The sequence below is a fragment of the Heterodontus francisci genome, chromosome 23, assembly GCF_036365525.1.
Source record: "Heterodontus francisci isolate sHetFra1 chromosome 23, sHetFra1.hap1, whole genome shotgun sequence".
In the NCBI taxonomy this organism is placed as follows: domain Eukaryota; kingdom Metazoa; phylum Chordata; class Chondrichthyes; order Heterodontiformes; family Heterodontidae; genus Heterodontus; species Heterodontus francisci.
This window is the reverse complement of record NC_090393.1, coordinates 55,711,836-55,731,550: the sequence shown is the minus strand read 5'-3', so window position 1 is coordinate 55,731,550 and position 19,715 is coordinate 55,711,836. Positions and strand designations below refer to the sequence as shown.

The following is a 19,715-nucleotide window of genomic DNA, read 5'->3' as shown; positions in this document are numbered from 1 at the left end:
CGCACATGCGCGAATTAGTCCTGGCAAGCCGGGTGCTGAAATAGGCTGCACATGCACAGCACCATACTGGCAGCAAGAGTCTGTTCTGTGCATGTGCGAAGCTGGGAGCGCTCTGATGATGCCGGCACTGGGCTGCATTGTCAAGAGTCACTTTGGTGACCAAATGTTGGAAATGCTTACTAAACATGTTAAATCGGTTTTTGCAGAGGAAAGTGAATGTGGGATTATAGAAGAATGAGTAGGAGTCACTAATAAAGATAAATATTCAAAAGGACATTGTATTAAAAAGTTAATAGGACTTAAAATGGAGAAGTCACAAGGCCCTTTGAGAGGTTAAAAACGATGTAAAAGCTCTCACAATTATGAAAACTTTGAGAGGGTAAATGATGAAAACATTGCCACCATTAGTCAGTGAATTGTTAACAAAGGGACATAGATTATGGATCACTACAACAAAAAGGGTGAAGTTACCAGAAATGTTTTCATACAGAGGTCCATTAGAATAGAGCTTTACCACAAGTGGCTAATCAGGCAGAGACCATAACAATGTTGAAAAGGAAATTAGACAAGTATTTGAAAAGAATATAAAAAGATACAGAAATAAAAGACAAGGAAATGGGATTAGATAGTTCCTCCAGAAGAGCAAGCACCAGCATAAGTACAATGGGCCAAAAGGGTCTTCTTTCAATCAATGTAATTCCTATGAATTGTTTTTGCCCAGCATTGTGCCTTACCTCTGAACGTTAAAAACAAAACAGAATTTCTCCATTTCTTACACCAGCCAAATCCAAGTTTGTGCTGTAATGTTTGCAGTTTATTTTTGCAAATCCTGAGCTCACTAGGAATCAGACAGCTCCAAGTATTTTAGCTCCCAGTCACCGTTCAGGTCATTTGCAAGTGGCATCTGCTCTTACAACCGCCTCTGGCTAACTGTTACGCCACTTGACAAGATTGTCACCTAAAAAAGTCCTTAATTTGTCAGAGTCTCTATTCTCACCAGTCAGGTCTAGCTGCAAATAAAGTATACTGCAGCCAATGCTGTTTTGTAGCAGCTAGCTTCTAAAAAGCTCTGCAAGAATAACCAATAGCCTGTCAATTTCCTTCTTTGAAGAAATACCTGCTTTTGCTTAATACCTTCCCTGACAGCATAGTGAAGTCAAGTACAGCCATGGACAAACTCTTACCTCATTCCATTGTCAAATTAATTTTATTCTTCACTCACCAATTTCCTCCCCTCGCTCCACTTACACACTGCCAGTGCACAGCTGGACAGGCACTGGCTGTTCGCCAGTAACTTGTCCAATTGGCCACTATTTGAGAACCTAAACAGAGAGTACCGATGGACCACTCAGTTGCAGGAAGCTGTCATCTTCAAAGACAAACTTGGCCTCAGCTAACATCCACATACATGCACCTCCAGCGAAGTTAATGGATTGAGATCAGGAATAGAAACGGTGGATAATTATCCCTTCCATATGCCAATGGGTCAAAGCCAAATGTATGGCCTGTACCACCTACTTATATCAGCTAACTCAGCACTGACTGAGGGTCAATGTTGAGACTTTTCCAGTTTACATAGTGTAGCTACTCACTAAATAAATTCACTGAAGATCGGGGAGCCCAGTCGCATTATGCAAAAGCTGTCTGGAAAAAATCCAACTGTCTTTCACTGCCCGAACTCATGAGAACAAATAGAACATGACCTTCAACTCGTACCTCCTGTATGACTTCTGAGGATAGAAACACATCTCCACTGTTCCACATTAGCTAGCTTGCTACTGGAGCCAAAGACATTGCTTGGTCCGATATACCTGTAAAAAGTGATCACATGGTTACCACATATCACGCCATAATTAGATTCTATACACTGAAATTGAAAGCTATCAAATAAGCTCGGATACCATATATCAAGCATGGATGTATTAGTTTATTATATATGCTACAGACTAACAGTTGCCCACTCTCATCTCTCAGTACAAGCACAACTTGACAGTTTCAAATGGTTTACATGTTGCTGATATTCATTCAGCTATTGGCTACTGACAACAGTACAATATGGATGTACTGGACACATCCATTATATAAAACATTATACCACAATTTGAATCCACCAGATCTCCCTGAATGCACAGCACTACAATGTAACATGGATCTAGTGGTTACCTGCGTAAACTAGCACTCATCTTCATTTCATTCTTGCACATAATTTTACATTTTGTTTTAAACTCAACTACTGAAAGCCATTGATTGGGGTGTATATATTCACAAAGCTTGCAGTGATAAAGCAGTCAGAGATACTTACGCAGCTCTCTTCCATAGCATGATCAATTTGTCATCTCCACCTGATGCCAGGTACAATCCATTATTAGACCAGCGCACACAATTCACACAGGCTGCAAGAAAACAATAGACAAATATTAGCAATGTTCTTTTTATCTGCAAGAATACAAGGGATCCAAAATAAAGTTTTAATTAAATAAAAAAACATGAGCGCTCAGCAGGTTTATCCAGCAAGTGGCTCAGCCACATAGACCAGAGGCTCCAAAGTTCGATCTCAAGTCTGTGCTGAGTTATATGTGGTGGAAGAGGCCTTCCAATTGAGCCACTGCACCCAAGTTCGGAAGAGAAAAATGGGCTAGGGTTTTCATTCACTATCCAAGGACACAGGCTGGAAGTGTGCAGGTGTAAGCAACGGGTGAGGACAGACGGCTTGGCTGGGATGTCCTTCCCCCACAGTCAAATAGCCTGCTGCCACAAAGTGTCAAAGATCACAGAAATAATAGTCAATTGGACAAAGCACCAGAGGCTGACCAGCACTGAGGGCCATAGTCCAACACTGACACAATTTTCCTTAAAGAAGGCAAGAGAAAATTGGTGCAGAAATGAGCAAATGTGAAATAAAATCTAAAAAAGGCTTTCACTTGCAATGAATGAGATTAAAGGTGTTAATTCAGCCAAATTTATAGATAAACCTGATATTATAAACAGAAGATGTCATAGTCTTGATTTCTCACCTATGAGCTGGAATGAGCTGGTGATTGGGGAGTCGGGGGCAGCCCTCCAATCGGGCACAGGGTGCCCAATCAGGAGGGCACACCCCCCACCCCGCCAGGCCGTCAGAAAGCCACCTACTTTTAACAGACGGCTTTTTTCGGGCCTGGGCCACCCGCCAGCCAAGGGTAAAATCCCCATGGGGGCGGGGAAGGCCCTTAAGTGGCCATTAATTAGCCACTTAAGGGCCTTGATTGGTCTGAGGCGGGTAGGCCGTTATCGCCGCTGCCACCCCGCATAAAATGGTGGCATGAGCAGTTCAGGAAAGGCCCCCCTGAGCGTCTCGCTCCATTTTCCGGCCCCCACCCCCATCACACTTTTTGGGGGGGGGCATAAAATTCCGCCCCTGATCTTGTCAGATGGAAATAACTGGTTGTGGAAAAAGAGCAATCTCAGAGAAAAGTGGGTTCCACAATTTTTGGGGGGGCGTGGTTCGAGGGACGGAGGGTTCACAGCACTTCTAATAACTTTGTTTTGTTAAAAAGATACCAATGTTGAAAGAACCTAAATGGAAATTGTGAGTGATGCGCCCTAATTAGTAATTCTGGCTGAATGGGATGATTATTCTTCACTCCTTAAGAAGACAGTGATTTGGAGGATTAACGGGGGGATAGGGACATTTAAACTCAATATCTCACAAAGAAAGCCTTTACACATAGCATGACAAACCAGAACTTTACAGGACCCTCCTAATGGAATGCAATTTCTGAGGACTGTAAACAGTAAATAATATGAACGATCACTGAAATACTGGGCAATAGCTTCCTGAGTGACACACAAAAGGTGCTTTTTGCATATATAATCACATGTACCCAGGTGGTTATCCATTTGGCAAAGCATTTTGGGGATAGTCTCATTCTTCTCGTCCTCCTCTCGAACAACTGGTGGCATGTTCCATATGACAACCTTCCCTGAATCCTCCCCTGTAGGTGGAAATTAAACATTGAGCCACTTTTATTTTATTTTCAAAACTATAGACTGAGAAAATGAAACTCTAGTAACAGTTGGTAGTTCAGTTCCATTCAGGAATGCCCAGGCACATGGGTGGTGGAAATCTCTGCACAGTACATCTCCAAGGTAAAACGTTCACAATGAATTGAACCACCATGATTTGACCTCTGAGCTACTGAACCAGCTTACAGAGTGACACAGCAGGAATTCATCTCTCCAGAGGGGGCAGAAGTGCCATAGTGAGAAACAACTTTGCATTGCTATGGCTGGCAATTCATAGCCCCAGAGGAAGCGGGCACTTGCATAGGCCACTGTATATGGTAAAGGCTATTATTTCCACAGCAGGGTGGCATACAGCTGCCACGTGGTCATGGGAAATCCATAGCTTACAATCCATGATATAAAGGACTCAGTAGAACAAACCATCCTGCTGTCCAGGTTAACAGACTCACTTGCCAAATCATTAGTGTAGTTTCTTGTGGTCACAAGGCAAATTATGAAAGGGACAGCAGCTGCATGACTTCTGAATCTTACCATCTCTAAACCAAATGGTAAGCAGCCGACAGCTTCGCTCTTACCTTGTCCACCTGTTGCAAACTTGGTTCCATCGGGATGAATGTCCACGGAAAATATTGGCTTACCTGGAAATAAACAATTAAGATTTATTGAACGGAAGCTTTACAGGCTCAGTATCTGAGGTACACAACTCAATCCTGTTCCACAATGATGCAAAAGGCAACATTCATTCTAAGCGATAATTATTTACTTTCGTTAGAGGCCCTGACGACTCCCATATAACCAGGTAAAATTTCCAAATTAACACCAAGAAAAGTTACCGATTCCCCTGCCATTTTTTAGTTTGGCAATTTTCACCATTTACACTATATTATTGTTTTAGTATGTTTTTTTGTCTTTTTTTTTACAAACTGATCACCCATTTTTAAAGTCTTCCAGATTATCTCCGAAACTAACTGATCTTGGTTCTAATAGTAACCTTCTATTTCAACATAATTTTCACCCACTCTTTTACAACTTTAAATTAATTCTATTTCCAATTCATGCTTCACCTTCCATTATTTTCCCCTTTCCGTTTTGATGGCTTAAAATCAGCCACCCTGAAGTTCGGTGCATTCAATACATTAACTTTCACTGAATAGTGTCCCAGCGTCAATACCAGCGACGTTATGGTCTATATTGCAGTCTCAAGGTCACTTGTAGCACTGAGTTATGAACAGTCTCTTACCAGCCCTGTTTAATATCCACAGTAAAGAGCCAGTTTTGCACAAGTTCTGAGCTGAAGATAATTTGCCAGATCCGAGTTGAACTCAGGGCAATTAAAATTCTCTTGAACGACCACCCTGCCTAATACATTATTGAACTATCAAAATGATTTCCGATCAATTCCGTCCTCTTGCACGATATTGTATGTTTATCCAAAAGACTTCAACACGACTTCCACAAAATGAAATTCTGTGAATGCAGGAAAACTGAAATAAAACAGAAAATGCTGGAAAATCACAGCAGGCTGATCAGGTTACTGACTCAAGTGGACAGCTTACATCTAAACAAATGAAGCATGCCTGCCAAAAACATTAAGTCATCTTTCCTTTTTCACCTTCATTTAATAGTGAGTGACAGAACTTTTTTTGTTTTCTTCAAAACCTGTCACTTCAAATAAATTCAAGACAGCCGTCCAAGACTTCACTGAACAGCGTATTCAAAACCTTACAATACTCCATCACTAAGATTTCAGTATCTTGGGTGTGTCAAATTTTCCATACAACATCCGTCTAAAAGGAGAAAACACCCTACAATACAATTCTACTCTTTCTTCTTCCAAACCTGGGTTGCAACTAAAGAGAACAGTTTGAATGGTTTAGCACTAGGGTGAAGTCCTGTCTGTAACAGGCCTGTTATTACTGTGGGCATTGAGTGTACTGAGGTAACAAGAAGCAAATCAAATATTAAAGTTTATTGGCATGTGTAATTTTTGATTTTTTTTTGCTATTAATACACTAAATAAATGATGTGGCTTGATCTTTCTCCTTCTCAATCTTAGTGTCAAACTATATCATATACTGCAAACAGTGACCATTCTGAGTAACGAGTCAGATTTAATTAACAATCTTGGCAGTAACGGAGCATTTTGTGAACAATCATGACAGAGTTTGACATTCAACTTGAGAAGGAGATAGATCACATAAATAAGGTTTGAACTTAAGTAAGGTTTACTTTGAAGAAATTAGATGTATGGTAAACATGTTAAACTGGGCTGGCTAAGCTGTTAACAGGTAAACCCACAGGGAAACTGAGAGGTATTCAAAGAGTGTTTAGTACAGCACAATACCCCTAAAGATGAAATGTTGCACTTGTACAGTCAAGTAACCATGGTCACCATGCGAGATAAGATGGAGTGCTAAATGGAGTGACTAACACAAATGTTAAGAGAAGTGATAATCCAGTGGGCTCAGAAAAATATGGAAAACCACAAAGAGCTGCAAAGAAAGTACGAGGAACTGTGAAAGGGAAACACAAAAAAAATCTGGCAAGTTATATAAAGGTTAACAGTAATAAAATTATAAACATATTAAGAGTAAAAGAGTGGGCTAAGGGAGATGTGAGCTGATAAAGAATATAGCTTGGCACTAATTTTCAGAAGGAGAAAGATCAAGCCACAACATTTATTTAGTGTCTTAAAACCAAAAAAAATACCAAAAATTACACTTATGCCAACATGCTTCAATGTTCGATTTGCTTCTTGCAAGATGCGCTTTCTGTTACCTTGGTACTCTCATTAATGCCTACAGTAGTAACAGGACCTTGCCCTAGTGCTAAACTATTCAAACTGTTCTCTCCAGTAGCAACCCAGGTTTGGAAGAAGAATAGAATTATACTGTACAGTGCTAGGTAATAGGTAACAAGGCAACAGCAGATTTATTTTACGAGTACTTTGCATCTGTTTTCACTGTAAAGCAAAAGGATAAAGTACAGTAATAGAAGGAAATCCAAAAATAAATTAAGGGGAGGAGCTGTATTCATTATTAGATTTTTTAAATGCTAATGGGAAAAAATAATGGGACAAAGAACAAATTAATCTCCAAGACGCGATGGTTTCCACCCCAGGAGTATTAAAAGAAGTAGGTGAAGAAATTGCAGAAGCATTAGTGATATAATCAAAGTTCTCTTGATTTGGGAATTGTGCTATTAGACTGGAAAATTGCTAATGTCACTCCATTATTTAAGAAGGTGGAAGAGAGAAAAACAAGGTCATTATAGAATTGTCCGTTTTACATCAGTTATGGGCAAGCTACTGGATTTTGTAATTAGAGATAGCGTGATTGATCACTTGGACAAATATGAGCTGATCAGAAAGAGTTATGAAGAGGTAAACACGTCTGACTAATTTAGTTAAATTTTTTGAGACAGTTACTAATAAAGGAGTGTCTATGGAGGGTGTCTATATGGATAGTTAGAAGGCACTTAATAAGGTTCCACACAAAAGATTATTGGAAAAAGTTAGAGCATGGAATAGCAGGTAACCTTTTGACCTGGATTGGAAATTGGTTGGGAGATAGGAGACGGGCTGGATTTTTTAATCCCGCCCGGGCGCGGAACATGGCGGCCGTCCCCAACGGGACCTGCACCACCGCGATTATGCGGGTGGGCGGCCACTTTACATATTGACAGCGGCCGCCCACCAACCACCCCCCCAAATCACATGGTAGGGGTGGCCTCAGCGACACTGTTCACGGCATCACCTGTTGAAGGAGCAGGTGCTGGCGCCGTTTATAAAGGCTGCCAGCCCTGCAAACAGTACACCATAATGCAAAGTACACCCCTCCCCACCCCCCTCCATGCCCATCAGAGTGCAGAGTTCACCCCCTTCCCCTCCATACCCAGAGTGCAGAGTTCACCCCTTCCCCTCCATATCCATCAGAGTGCAGAGTTCACCCTTTCCCCTCCATACCCATCAGAGTGCAGAGTTCACCCCTTCCCCTCCAAACCCATCAGAGTGCAGAGTTCACCCCTTCCCCTCCATACCCATCAGAGTGCAGAGTTCACCCCTTCCCCTTCATACCCATCACAGTGCAGAGTTCACCCCTTCCCCTCCATACCCATCACAGTGCAGAGTTCACCCCTTCCCCTCCATACCCATCAGAGTGCAGAGTTCACCCCTTCCCCTCCATACCCATCAGAGTGCAGAGTTCACCTCTTCCCCTCCATACCCATCAGAGTGCAGAGTTCACCCTTTCCCCTCCATACCCATCAGAGTGCAGAGTTCACCCCTTCCCCTCCATATCCATCAGAGTGCAGAGTTCACCCCTTCCCCTCCATATCCATCAGAGTGCAGAGTTCACCCTTTCCCCTCCATACCCATCAGAGTGCAGAGTTCACCCCTTCCCCTCCATATCCATCAGAGTGCAGAGTTCACCCCTTCCCCTCCATACCCATCAGAGTGCAGAGTTCACCCCTTCCCCTCCATATCCATCAGAGTGCAGAGTTCACCCCTTCCCCTCCATATCCATCAGAGTGCAGAGTTCACCCTTTCCCCTCCATACCCATCAGAGTGCAGAGTACACCCCTCACCACCCCCCCATTTAGAAAATACTTCTACTTAACTTCCTAGGATCCAAAGTGCATAACCTCACACTTGCCCACCACATTGAACGCCATCTGCCTTTGCAACATCCTGCTCCCATGTATACTATTTACTGTCCCTCCTGATTCAGTTTATTCTGCAAACATGGATAATAAACATTGCAATTCTCTATTCCTTCATTCAAGTCATTCATAAATATGGTGAAAAGTTGAGGTTCCAGTACAGTTCCCTGGGGAACACCATTTGTCACATCCTGCCAATCTGAGTGCATAGCCTTCATCCCCACTCCCTGGGCTGGATTTTGTTCCCAGCTCAATGTCAGGTTCTGTGGCAGGGGTGGGGGGGGGGGGGGGGGGGTGGGGGTGGGGGGGGCTTGAAAATTGGAGCAGCAGCAGCCGCTACAGAACCCGACGGCAGGATTGCCGGCCCGATCTTCCCAGTGGCGGGGAAGCGCCTTGGTGGCCCTTGCAATGCTCTGCGACGGGTCCTGAGTTAGCATATGTAAATTACATCTTTGCATGAATTAAAATGTAAGCCACAGTGATCTCACTTTCAGTTCCCGATCTTCAGCGTGACGTGCGGCACTCACACGCCTTCACTTTCCCGTCCAGGGAAAGCTGGTGCCGAGGTGGGGAAGGGGTGAACTCTGCACTTTGGGTATGGGGGTGTGGGAAAAGGGGTGAACTCTGCATTCTGATGGGTATGGGGAGGGGGGGGGGGGAGTGGTGAGCTTTGCGTTATGGTGTTGCCTACCCAGTGCCAGGGTTGGGAAATCTGCTCAAGGCTGGAGAGGAACCTGCTGTGGAGGGGGGGGGGGGGGGGGGGAGGATCTAGTTGTCCTGGTCCATGTGGGTACCAACGACATAGATAGGACTAGGAAAAAGGTTCTACATAGGGAGCATGAGCAGCGAGGGCTAAATTAAAAAGCAGAACATCAAAGGTAATAATTGCTGGATTATTACGTGAGCCATGAGCAAATTGGAGTAGGGTAAAGAAGATTACAGAGTTAAATGCATGATTCAAAGATTGGTGCGGGAGAAATGGATTTCTATTCATGGGACACTGCCACCAGTACTGGGAATGTGGCAGCTGTACCGTTGGGACAGGCTTCACTTGAACTCTGCTGGGACAAGTGTTCTGGCGAGTTGTTTAACTAGGTCAGTAGCTTTAAACTAAATAGGGGAGCAAGGGATCAAGTGAGGGAAGACGTGATAATTTAAAGAGACAGAAGGCAACAGAGCAAGGTAACGATAAGGGAATTAATGATCTAAGTGTGGCAGGACGGTCAGAGTGTAACAAACTTAAAAGTGTGCCAGCAGATAAGGCTAGAGGTTGCGAAAATAATAAAAGGACAGAATTAAAGGCACTCTATCTGAATGCACACAGCATTTGCAACAAGGAAGATGAACTGTCAGCACAAACAGAAATAAAAAGTAATGATCTAATTGCCATTACGGAAACATGGCAGCAAGGTCACCAAGGCTGGGAACTGAATGTTCGAGGGTATTCAACATTTAGGAAGGATAGGCAAAAAGGAGAGGTGGGTTAGCGCTGTTATTAAAGGCTGAGATCAGTACATTAGTGAAAGAGGATCTTAGATTGAAAGATCAAGATGAAGAATGGGTTTGGGTAAGCTAAGAAATGGCAAGGGGCAGCAAACATTGATCGGAGTTGTTTATAGGCCACCAAACAGTAGTGGTAATGTAGGACATGGTATAAATTAGGAAATTAGAGGTGCACGTAACAAGGGTAATACAGTAATTTTGGGGGACTTCAATCTACATAAAGACCAAGTAAACCTAATTAGCACTAATGCTGTGAAGGATGAATTCCTGGAATGTATATGAGATGGTTTTCTAGAACAGTATGTTTCGGAACCAACTGGAGGACGGGCTATTTTAGATCTAGAACTGTGCAATGAGAAAGGGCTAATTAACAATCTCGATGTAAAAGAGCCTTTAGGGAAGAATGACCATAATATGATGGAATTTTAATTGAAGTTTGAGAGTGATGTGGTTCAATCCGAAACTAGAGTCTTAAATCTAAACAAAGGGAACTACGAAGGTGTAACTGGCAAGCTGGCTGTGGTAAATTGGGAAACTACATTAAAAGGTATAACGGTAGATAGCAATGGCTAGCATTTAAAGAGTTAATACATGGTTTACAACAAATTCACATTCCATTGAGGCACAAAAACCCAACAGGAAAGGTGATCCAACCATGGCTAACAAGAGAAGTTAAAGATTGTATTAGATCAAATGAAGAGGTTTATAAAGTTGCCAAAAAAAAGCAGTAGGCCTGAGGATTGGGAGCATTTTTGAATTCAGCAAAGGATGACCAAGAAACTGATAAAGAAAGGGAAAACAGAATTTGAAAGTAAACTAGCGAGAAATATAAAAACAGACTATAAAAGCTTCTATAGGTATGTAAAAAGGAAAAGATTAGAAAAGACAAATGTGGGCCATTACAGGCAGAGACAGGGGAATTTATAATGGGGAATAAGGAAATGTTAGAGAAACTAAACAAATACTTTGTGTCTGTCTTCACAGAAGAAGATACAAAACACCTCCCAGAAACATGGAGAACCAAGGGACTAGCGAGAATGAGGAAATGAAAGAAATTAGTATTAGTAAAAAAAGTAAAAACTGCAGAAATTAATGGGACTGACAGTTGATAAATCTCTTGGACTTGATGATCTACATTCCAGAGTGTTGAAAGAAGTGGCTGTAAAGATAGTGGATGCATTGGTTGGATCATCTTCCAAAATTCTATAGATTCTGGAGTGGTTCCTGAAGATTTGAAGGTAGTAAATGTAACCCCACTATTTAAGAAAGGAGGGAAAGAGAAAACTGGGACGACAGATCTTTTAGCCTGACATCAGTAGAGAAAATGCTAGAATCTATTATAAAGGATGTGATAACTGGACGCTTAGAAAATAATCGTAGGATTGGGCAGAATCAACATGGATTTATGAAAAGGAAATCATGTTGACAAATCTGTTGGAGTTGTTTGAAGATGTAACTAGCAGAAGAAATAAGGGGAAACTGTTTCAGGTGGATCTGATGTATTTGCATTTTCAGAAGGCTTTCGATAAGGTCCAACACAGGAGGTTAGTAAGCAAAATTAGAGCACAAGGGATTGAGGATAATATACCAGAAGGATTGAGAATTGGTTAACAGCCAAAAAACAGAGAGTAGGAATAAACGGGTCACTCAGGTTGGCAGGCTGTGACTAGTGGGGTACCACAAGAATCAGTGCTTAGGCCCCAGCTATTAACAATCTATATCAATGATTTGGATGTGAGGACCAAATGTAATATTTCCAAGTTTGCTGATGACACAAAATTAGGTGTAGAGTTGCGAGGAGGATGAAAAGAGGCTTCAAGGGGATTTAGACAGGCTAAGTGAGTGGACAAGAACGTGGCAGATGGAATATAATGTGGAAAAATGTGGTTATCAAATTTAGTAGGAAAAACAGAAATACAAAAATGGTGAAATTGGGCAGTGTTCATGTCCAAAGGGACCCGGGTGTCACTGAACGCTAACATGCAGGTGCAGCAGGCAATTTGGAAGGCAAATGGCATGTTGGCCTTTATTGCAAGAGAATTTGAGTACAGGAGAAAAGACATCTTGCTTCAATTGTACAATTGAGACTGCACCTGGAGTATGGAAGGGGTTGAACAGATTCACCAGAATAATACCAGGCTGAGAGGGATAAAATATTAGGGGAGAATACATAAATTTAGCTTGTATGCCCATCAGTATAGAAGACTGAGGGGTAATCTGTTTGAACTATTTAAAATGTTAAAAGGAATTGATAGTTTCTCTGTATCTACTCTATTTCCTCAAGCAGGAGAAACAAGAATGATGGAACATGGTCTTAAAATTAGAGCTATGCCATTGAGGGAAATCAGGAAGCACTTTTTCACTCAAAGGGTAACAGAAATCTGGAATCCCCTGCTCTTCCAAAACTCAAAGCCAATCTCTCCTTTCAGAAACACATGTGCACCCAGCCTGCAATAAACTGCTCCAGCACACCCATTACACTTCATCTGCAATTTCCCCAGCATATTTAAATCGCAATGCAAATCCACAACTTTAGAATATTAGAATTATTGCCTTCGAGAGGAGGTGATGTTAGTGGGGACACTGCTCTATACACTGCCTTTCAGCCCAAATACTGTGGTGATTTTATTAAATCATACAGATTACCACAAATTGGTTTGAAATTCCAGCATAAATTAGAAAATGGGTAGCAGCTAAGCATCTCTGAGGAGAAAAGACAAGTTATAACATTTCAGGTGTGTAGCCTTTATCAGAGGAAGCTTTTCACTTTACTGATACGTACAGAACTGCTGCGTATTTCCAGCATTTTCTATTTTTAGTTTGAAATTTCCAGCATTTGCAGCTTAGAATGATACAGCAAGAAGGAGGCCATTCAGTCCATCTAGCTTGTGCCTGCTCTATGCAAAAGCTATCCAATTAGTCCCATTTCCCTGCTCTTTCCCCATAGCCCTGCAAATTTTTCCACTTCAAGTATCTATCAAATTTCCTTTTGAAAGATATTATTATATATGCTGCTGCCACCTTTTCAAGCAGTGTATTCTGCATCATAGCAACTCGATATGTAAAAAAATATTTTCTCATGTCGTTTCTGGTTCTTTCACCAATCATCTTAAATCTGTGTCCTCTAGTTACCAACCTTACTGCCACCGGAAACAGTTTCCCTTCATTTACTCTATCAAAGCCCTTCAAGATTTTGAACACCTCTATCAGATCTTGACTTAACCTTCTTTGCTCCAAGGAGAACATAATTTCTCTAGTCTCTCCAAATAACTGAAGACTTTCATCCTTGGTACCATTCCAGCAAATCTCCTCTGCACATCCTTCCAAAATGTTTTACCCAGAATTGGACATAATACTCCAGTTGGGACCAAACCAGGGATTTATAAAGGTTCAGCATAACTTGTTTGCTTTTGTACTCTATGCCTCTAGTTATAAAGCCAAGGATTCCATATGCTTTTTCTTTTAAAAAGACAACTTTCTCTTGTTCTGCCACCTTCAAAGCCTTGTAAATATACACCTCCAGGGCTCTCTGTTCCTGCAACCCCTTTAAAATTTTAACTGTTTACGTTGGCTCACCTCATTCTACAAAAATCAATCACTTCACACTTGAGTTAAATTTCATCTGCTGTGTGTGTCTGCTCATTTCACTAGTCTATGCTCCTAAAATCTGTTACTATCCTTCCCACTGATTACTGCCTTTCCATGTTATATGGGCGGCACAGTGGCGCAGTAGTTAGCACTGCAGCCTCACAGATGCAGGGACCCGGGTTCGATTCTGGGTACTGCCTGTGTGGAGTTTGCAAGTTCTCCCTGTGTCTGCGTGGGTTTTCTCCGGGTGCTCCGGTTTCCTCCCACAAGCCAAAAGACTTGCAGGTTGGTAGGTAAATTGGCCATTATAAATTGTCACTAGTATAGGTAGGTGGTAGGGAAATATAGGGACAGGTGGGGATGTTTGGTAGGAATATGGGATTAGTGTAGGATTAGTATAAATGGGTGGTTGATGGTCAGCACAGACTCGGTGGGCCGAAGGGCCTGTTTCAGTGCTGTATCTCTAATCATAATCTAATCATGTCATCTGCAAACTTTGAAATTCTGCCCTGTATACCCAAGTACAGGTCCCAACACCCACTCCTGCGGGACACCACTGCACACTTCCATCCAGTCTGAAAAACAACCATTCACTACTACTCTCTGCTCCTTAGTCAATTTTGTATCAACATAGCCATTGGCCCTTAAATCCCATGGGCTTCAATTTTGCAAACAAGGCTAACATATGATACATCATAAAATGACTTTTGAAAATCCATATATATACCATGCACCACATAACCTTCATCAACAACCTTCATTATTTGAGAATAAATTTCAATTCTCACTCAATGAATAGGGTGGTGAGAGCAATGGAAACATTCATACTGGTGCCGCAGGCAACCTTCTTCTGCGATTAAGGTTCAGTGAGCTGTTGGAGTAAAGCAGAAGTTGCTTCACTGTGTATCTAACTGATGATATACCTGAACTGGAAGCATTAAGCAACAACAATTGCTGCTAAATGCATGAAAGAAAAAAAAGAACTTGCATATATATCACGCTTTTCACAACATCAGGACATCCCAAAGCATTTTATAGCTAATGATGCACTTTTGAAGTACAGCCACTTATAATGTAGGAAGCATGACAAGCAGTTTGCACACAGAAAGGTCCTACAAACAGCAATGTAATAATGACCAAATCATCCATTTTAGTGATCTTAGTTGAGGAAGAAATATTGACCAGGACACTGGGGAGAACGCCCATCCTCTTCAAGTAGTGCCACGGGATCTTTTAAGTTCACCCAAGAGGTTTAGCGTCTCATCCAAAACAACTCCATTCAGCAGCAAGATCATCCCTCACAGTAAATTCTTACATTCACCGATAGTATGAGAAACAAATTAAAATAACTAGAGCTTTCTCAAGCACTACAGTCCAGTGGGATCTGCTGTGCAAATAAGACACTCTAGTTTGAGCATATTCCAGGCAATAGCTCAAGAATGAGGTCAGGAAGCCACCACTCAATCAATTGAAGATTCAGAGACACATCTTTAAAGGTAAATCATATCACAATGCCTGTGGAATTCTTTGAGCTAACATAGACATGCCCTCATACCACACTCTTCACTGCAAAAACAGTAGAACATGGTGTACAAGCTCTCCTCACTGAGAGAAACCGACAACAATTTGCAGGTATATAATGCATTTAACAAACACAAATATCCCACAGCTCTTCAAAGGGAATACGGCAACTAGCAAGTTGACAGATACAGAAATTTGATGACCTTGGGGTGCCCCAGTTATGTTGTATATCACTAATAAGTGATAAAAAAGGAATAGACTGAACCAAAACTCTCAAGACATGCATCTTAGGGTCCCTTTAAAATTCACTTTCTAAATGAAACGGTGTGATTATAATCTGGTAAATAGTCCAAATGGCTGCAGATGTTAGTATTAGGCTACCAGCAGACAAGAAGATCGGCCACAGACCAACACTTAAAGAAGATGGGTCGATTTAAGGGCTCGCACGATCGAACAACCAACTGACTTGACAAAAATCACTTGTATTTGTCAACAACTACCTTGGCACACAATACATTCCTTTTGTCAATACAAATATACACACAGCCCCCAAGTACAGAAGCCATACCTGAAACTCTAAGTAAAAACAAGGCTTCAGTTCTCAATTCTCAACATGTGAATTAAGGAATGGGCTGACAGCAAACTAACAAAAAAATGTTTAAACTAACAGCAAAGCCTAGAACGTTATTTCAAGGTTCATGGACAAATACATTATGATCAAATGTTAAATCCATGGTCTGGAAAAGCACCAAAGTATAAATCACAGTAAAGATTATGTCCCAGTTGATCCATATAGAAATATTACCAGAGAACGATGCTATGGAGAGAAAATAGCAAACGGTGTCAGGATGTGCAGGTAGGAAATATTCAACATTCTACTCTCCTTTTACCACACCCCATCTAAAAAGGTGCTGGCTGTTGCTGGGCTAAGTTCCCGAGCATGCCAGCTATCTTCCATTACCTCACTCAAGTGACCAATCTTTATGTGTGACTCGCAACAGTGAACATTCAATCAAGGTGGAGGGAGAAATCCCAGCCAAGCCTAATCCTAACCCAATATATATTTTGCAATAAGAATTGGGGCTCTTGAAATTCTTTGGAGATTACTCCCTCATAGCGCAATCGCCTGACCCAGCAGCAAGAAAATTACCAACACTGAGCCAAGTTGACACACTGCATTGCTAATATACACGAATTCTGTCACCTCAAATTGCTCCCATTACTGCAACTAATGGCATAGCATTCCATGTCTTAAAATCCTTTCACCAGACAAAAAGCAAGTTACTGACTGTTTTTCACAGTTCAAGTGGATATAGTATAACTTTTTGTCATTTACAATATGCAGAATTTATACACATGAACATACATTAACCCATTAACATTAATCCATTAACAGAACGCCAATTTGCCCTGTACTCAGAGCCTTGGAACTATCCAGTTAGCTCAAATACTGCGGGAAGCACTTTAAAACCAAATGGGATGTTGAAATCCCTTCAAGGCCTCATGCCACCCTATCCTTGTAACCTCCTCCTACCCCATTAGCCTTCTCCCCAAACCTAAGTTTCCAGCCTCTTGGACATTCCCCCGTCCTTCATCCCACCAATGCTGGCCATCCCTTCAGCTGCTTGGGTCCCATTCTCTAGAGCTTCCTTCCTGAACCACTACTGTCCTCTCACCTTTGAGACCCTCCATAAAACCAGCCTCTTTCACCAAACCTTCCCCTAATCTCTCCTATGGCTCAATATCCATTTTTATTCCCCCTCATGCCTCTGTGATGGGCCTTAGGACATTTTTCAATTTTAAAAGGTATTATGTAGTTGCAAGCTGTCATTGATACAACAGACTGGCATCACATTAATCCATGGCGCACTATGTTTAATCTTCCCATTGGAGTACAGCACAACAGCAAGTTCCAAGTACAGAAAACGGAACTAATGTAACCCATTTCTTCAACCCCTTTCTGAGGCTAAACCAGAAATTATACATCAACATAAAGCAACAGAAAGAGCAAAATAAACCACTAAATCCTGTATTCATGTGTAAATAAATTATAAAGAACCAATCCCATCAAGGGCTTCAACATAAATCACTGGACTTAAGCTTGCCTCAGGTCTGCAGATCAGCCATGATCTTATTGAAAGGCGGAGCAGGCTGGAGGGGCCGAATGGCCTACTCCTATTTCTTATGTTCTTATTAGTTACCTGACCCCTCTGATATATTTATTGCCCGCAATGCTCCAACAGCCATCAAGTGTAATCCTATATGGATTTTGTTTGCGGTTAGGTTATGATGCAAAATGCCACAGGTTTTGACAAAATGTCAGGCTCTTTCAGTTAATAGGTTACATGGAAACTCACCTCCCATATGCGGCATAGAATGGTTACAGCAAAGAAGGAGGCTATTTGGCTCATCGTGTCCAGGCCAGCTCTCTGCAAGAGCACCTCAGCTAGTCCCACTCCCTCATCTTTACCCGTAGCTCTGCAAATTTACTCTTCAGGTGCTTATCCAATTCCCTTTTAAAAGCCACAATTGAATCTGCCTGCACCACACTCTCAAGCAGTGCATTCCAGATCCTAACTGCAGTTCTGAAAAAGGGTCACTGACCTGAAACGTTAACTCTGCTTCTCTCTCCACAGGTGCTGCCAGACCTGCTGAGTATTTCCAGCATTTCTTGTTTTTATTTATGGTAAGATTGAGTCTTTTTCTTGTGCACAAAAAAGTAAGTGAAAGAGCACTCACTTACCTTTCTTGTGCTGAAACCAAATTAATAGGTCAATAAAATTAAGAGCTTTGAATTAAAAATAGACAAAGTAAATTTGCAAGCAGTATTCAGCTCTTTATTTAAAAAAGAATCAAAGCTACACAAACTGCTTCAAGTATCTCAAAAGATTTTAAATGCCTTTGCATCCATCATTACATAGCAGCAAAAATATCAAAGCAGCAATTGCAAGAACTTAAAAGTAGCAAACACTGGACCATTTTAGGAACATCCCAGATATATGGATAACTTGCATTCATATAACACCTTTAACTGAGTGAAACTTCCCAAGACACTTCACATGAGCATAGACAACTGACAGCGAGCCAAAGCAGGAGACATTAGATCAGATGGCCATATAGTTGGTCAAAGAGATAGTTTTTAAGGAGCATCATAAAAGGAGAAACAGGTGGAGGGGTTAGGGAGGAAAGCTACACACACCCCCCTCAGAAAAAAATGTCCTATTTGAAGGACATGTTTTATAACAATACTGCACCATTTGTGTAAAAGTCCTAAGTATTGAAGTCTGAGTATAAATGGAATACCTGTCCCTGATAGACCAAAGAAAGTGTCATTGCTAAATATTATAAACACGCAAGTGTTTCTTTGCAAAATCTGGACTCTTGCTAACTGCCCAGTGTGACTCCACAGATCAACTGAAATCATACAACATGCACAACAAAAATGTAAGTCATACCAGTAACAGAAACTTTGAGTTCATGGACAAGCTGCTGGATTTCTTTCAATCTCTCATCTCAACCCTTTCCTTATCTAGGTGTTAAAATCATTTGTTTCACTGAAATGCTGCGCTCCCACCTACTGTTCCATGAAAACCTCTTACTGGAAAATGCTGGAATCCATTATGAAGGAAGTGATAACAGAGCACTTAGAAAATCATATCAATAGGCAGAGTCCACATAGCTTTAATGAAAGGGAAATCATGTTTGATAAATCTATTGAGTGTTGTAAGAATGTAATCAGCAGGGTAAGTAAAGGGGAACCAGTGGATGTAATATATTTGGATATTCAAAAGGCATTCGATAAGGTGCCCCAGAAAAGGTTGTTGCACAAGATAAGCGGGTTGCAGGTAATTTATTAGCATGGGTAGAGGATTGATTAAAGGACAGGAGAAAGAGTAGGAAAAAAAGGGTCATTTTCAGTTTGGCAGGCTGTAACTAGTGGAGCGCCACAAGAATCAGTGCTGGAGCCTAAGCTATTTACAATCTACATTGATGGCTTAGATGAAGAGACTAAGTGTAATGTATCAAAATTTGCTGATGATATGAAACTATGTGGGAAAATAAGCTACAATGAAAAAGTAGGCAAAATGATACAGATAAGTTAAGTAAGTGAGTGAGCAAGGATTGCAGATGGAGTATGTGGGGAAATGTAAGATTATTCACTTCCATAGGTTGAATAGAAAAACAGAATATTTTTTAAATGGTGAGTAGCTATTAAATGTTGGTATAATAAAAGCAAAATACTGCAGATGCTGGAAATCTGAAATAAAAACAAGAAATGCTGGAAATACTCAGCAGGTCTGGCAGCACCTGTGGAGAGAAGCAGAGTTAACGTTTCAGGCCAGTGACCCTTCATCAGAACTCTGATGAAGGGTCATTGACCTGAAACATTAACTCTGCTTCCCTCCCCACAGATGCTGCCAGACCTGCTGAGTATTTCC

General features: G+C 41.4%; 1 protein-coding gene across 3 annotated transcripts in view; it reads right to left on the bottom strand.

The window, feature by feature from the left end:
* hira (histone cell cycle regulator a) overlaps positions 1-19,715 on the bottom strand; it is a 110,889-nt gene that overhangs the window by 89,828 nt on the left and 1,346 nt on the right. For all 3 annotated transcript variants that reach the window (XR_010977292.1, XM_068055342.1, XM_068055343.1), the window contains exons 2-5: positions 4,581-4,643; positions 3,864-3,974; positions 2,303-2,393; positions 1,717-1,811 (exon numbers count right to left, since the gene is read on the bottom strand). Coding sequence is in view for 2 of the 3 variants with exons in the window: in XM_068055342.1 (XP_067911443.1) it covers positions 1,717-1,811; positions 2,303-2,393; positions 3,864-3,974; positions 4,581-4,643 (360 nt within the window). In the remaining variant the exon portion in view is untranslated. The remainder of the gene's footprint in view (positions 1-1,716; positions 1,812-2,302; positions 2,394-3,863; positions 3,975-4,580; positions 4,644-19,715) is intronic.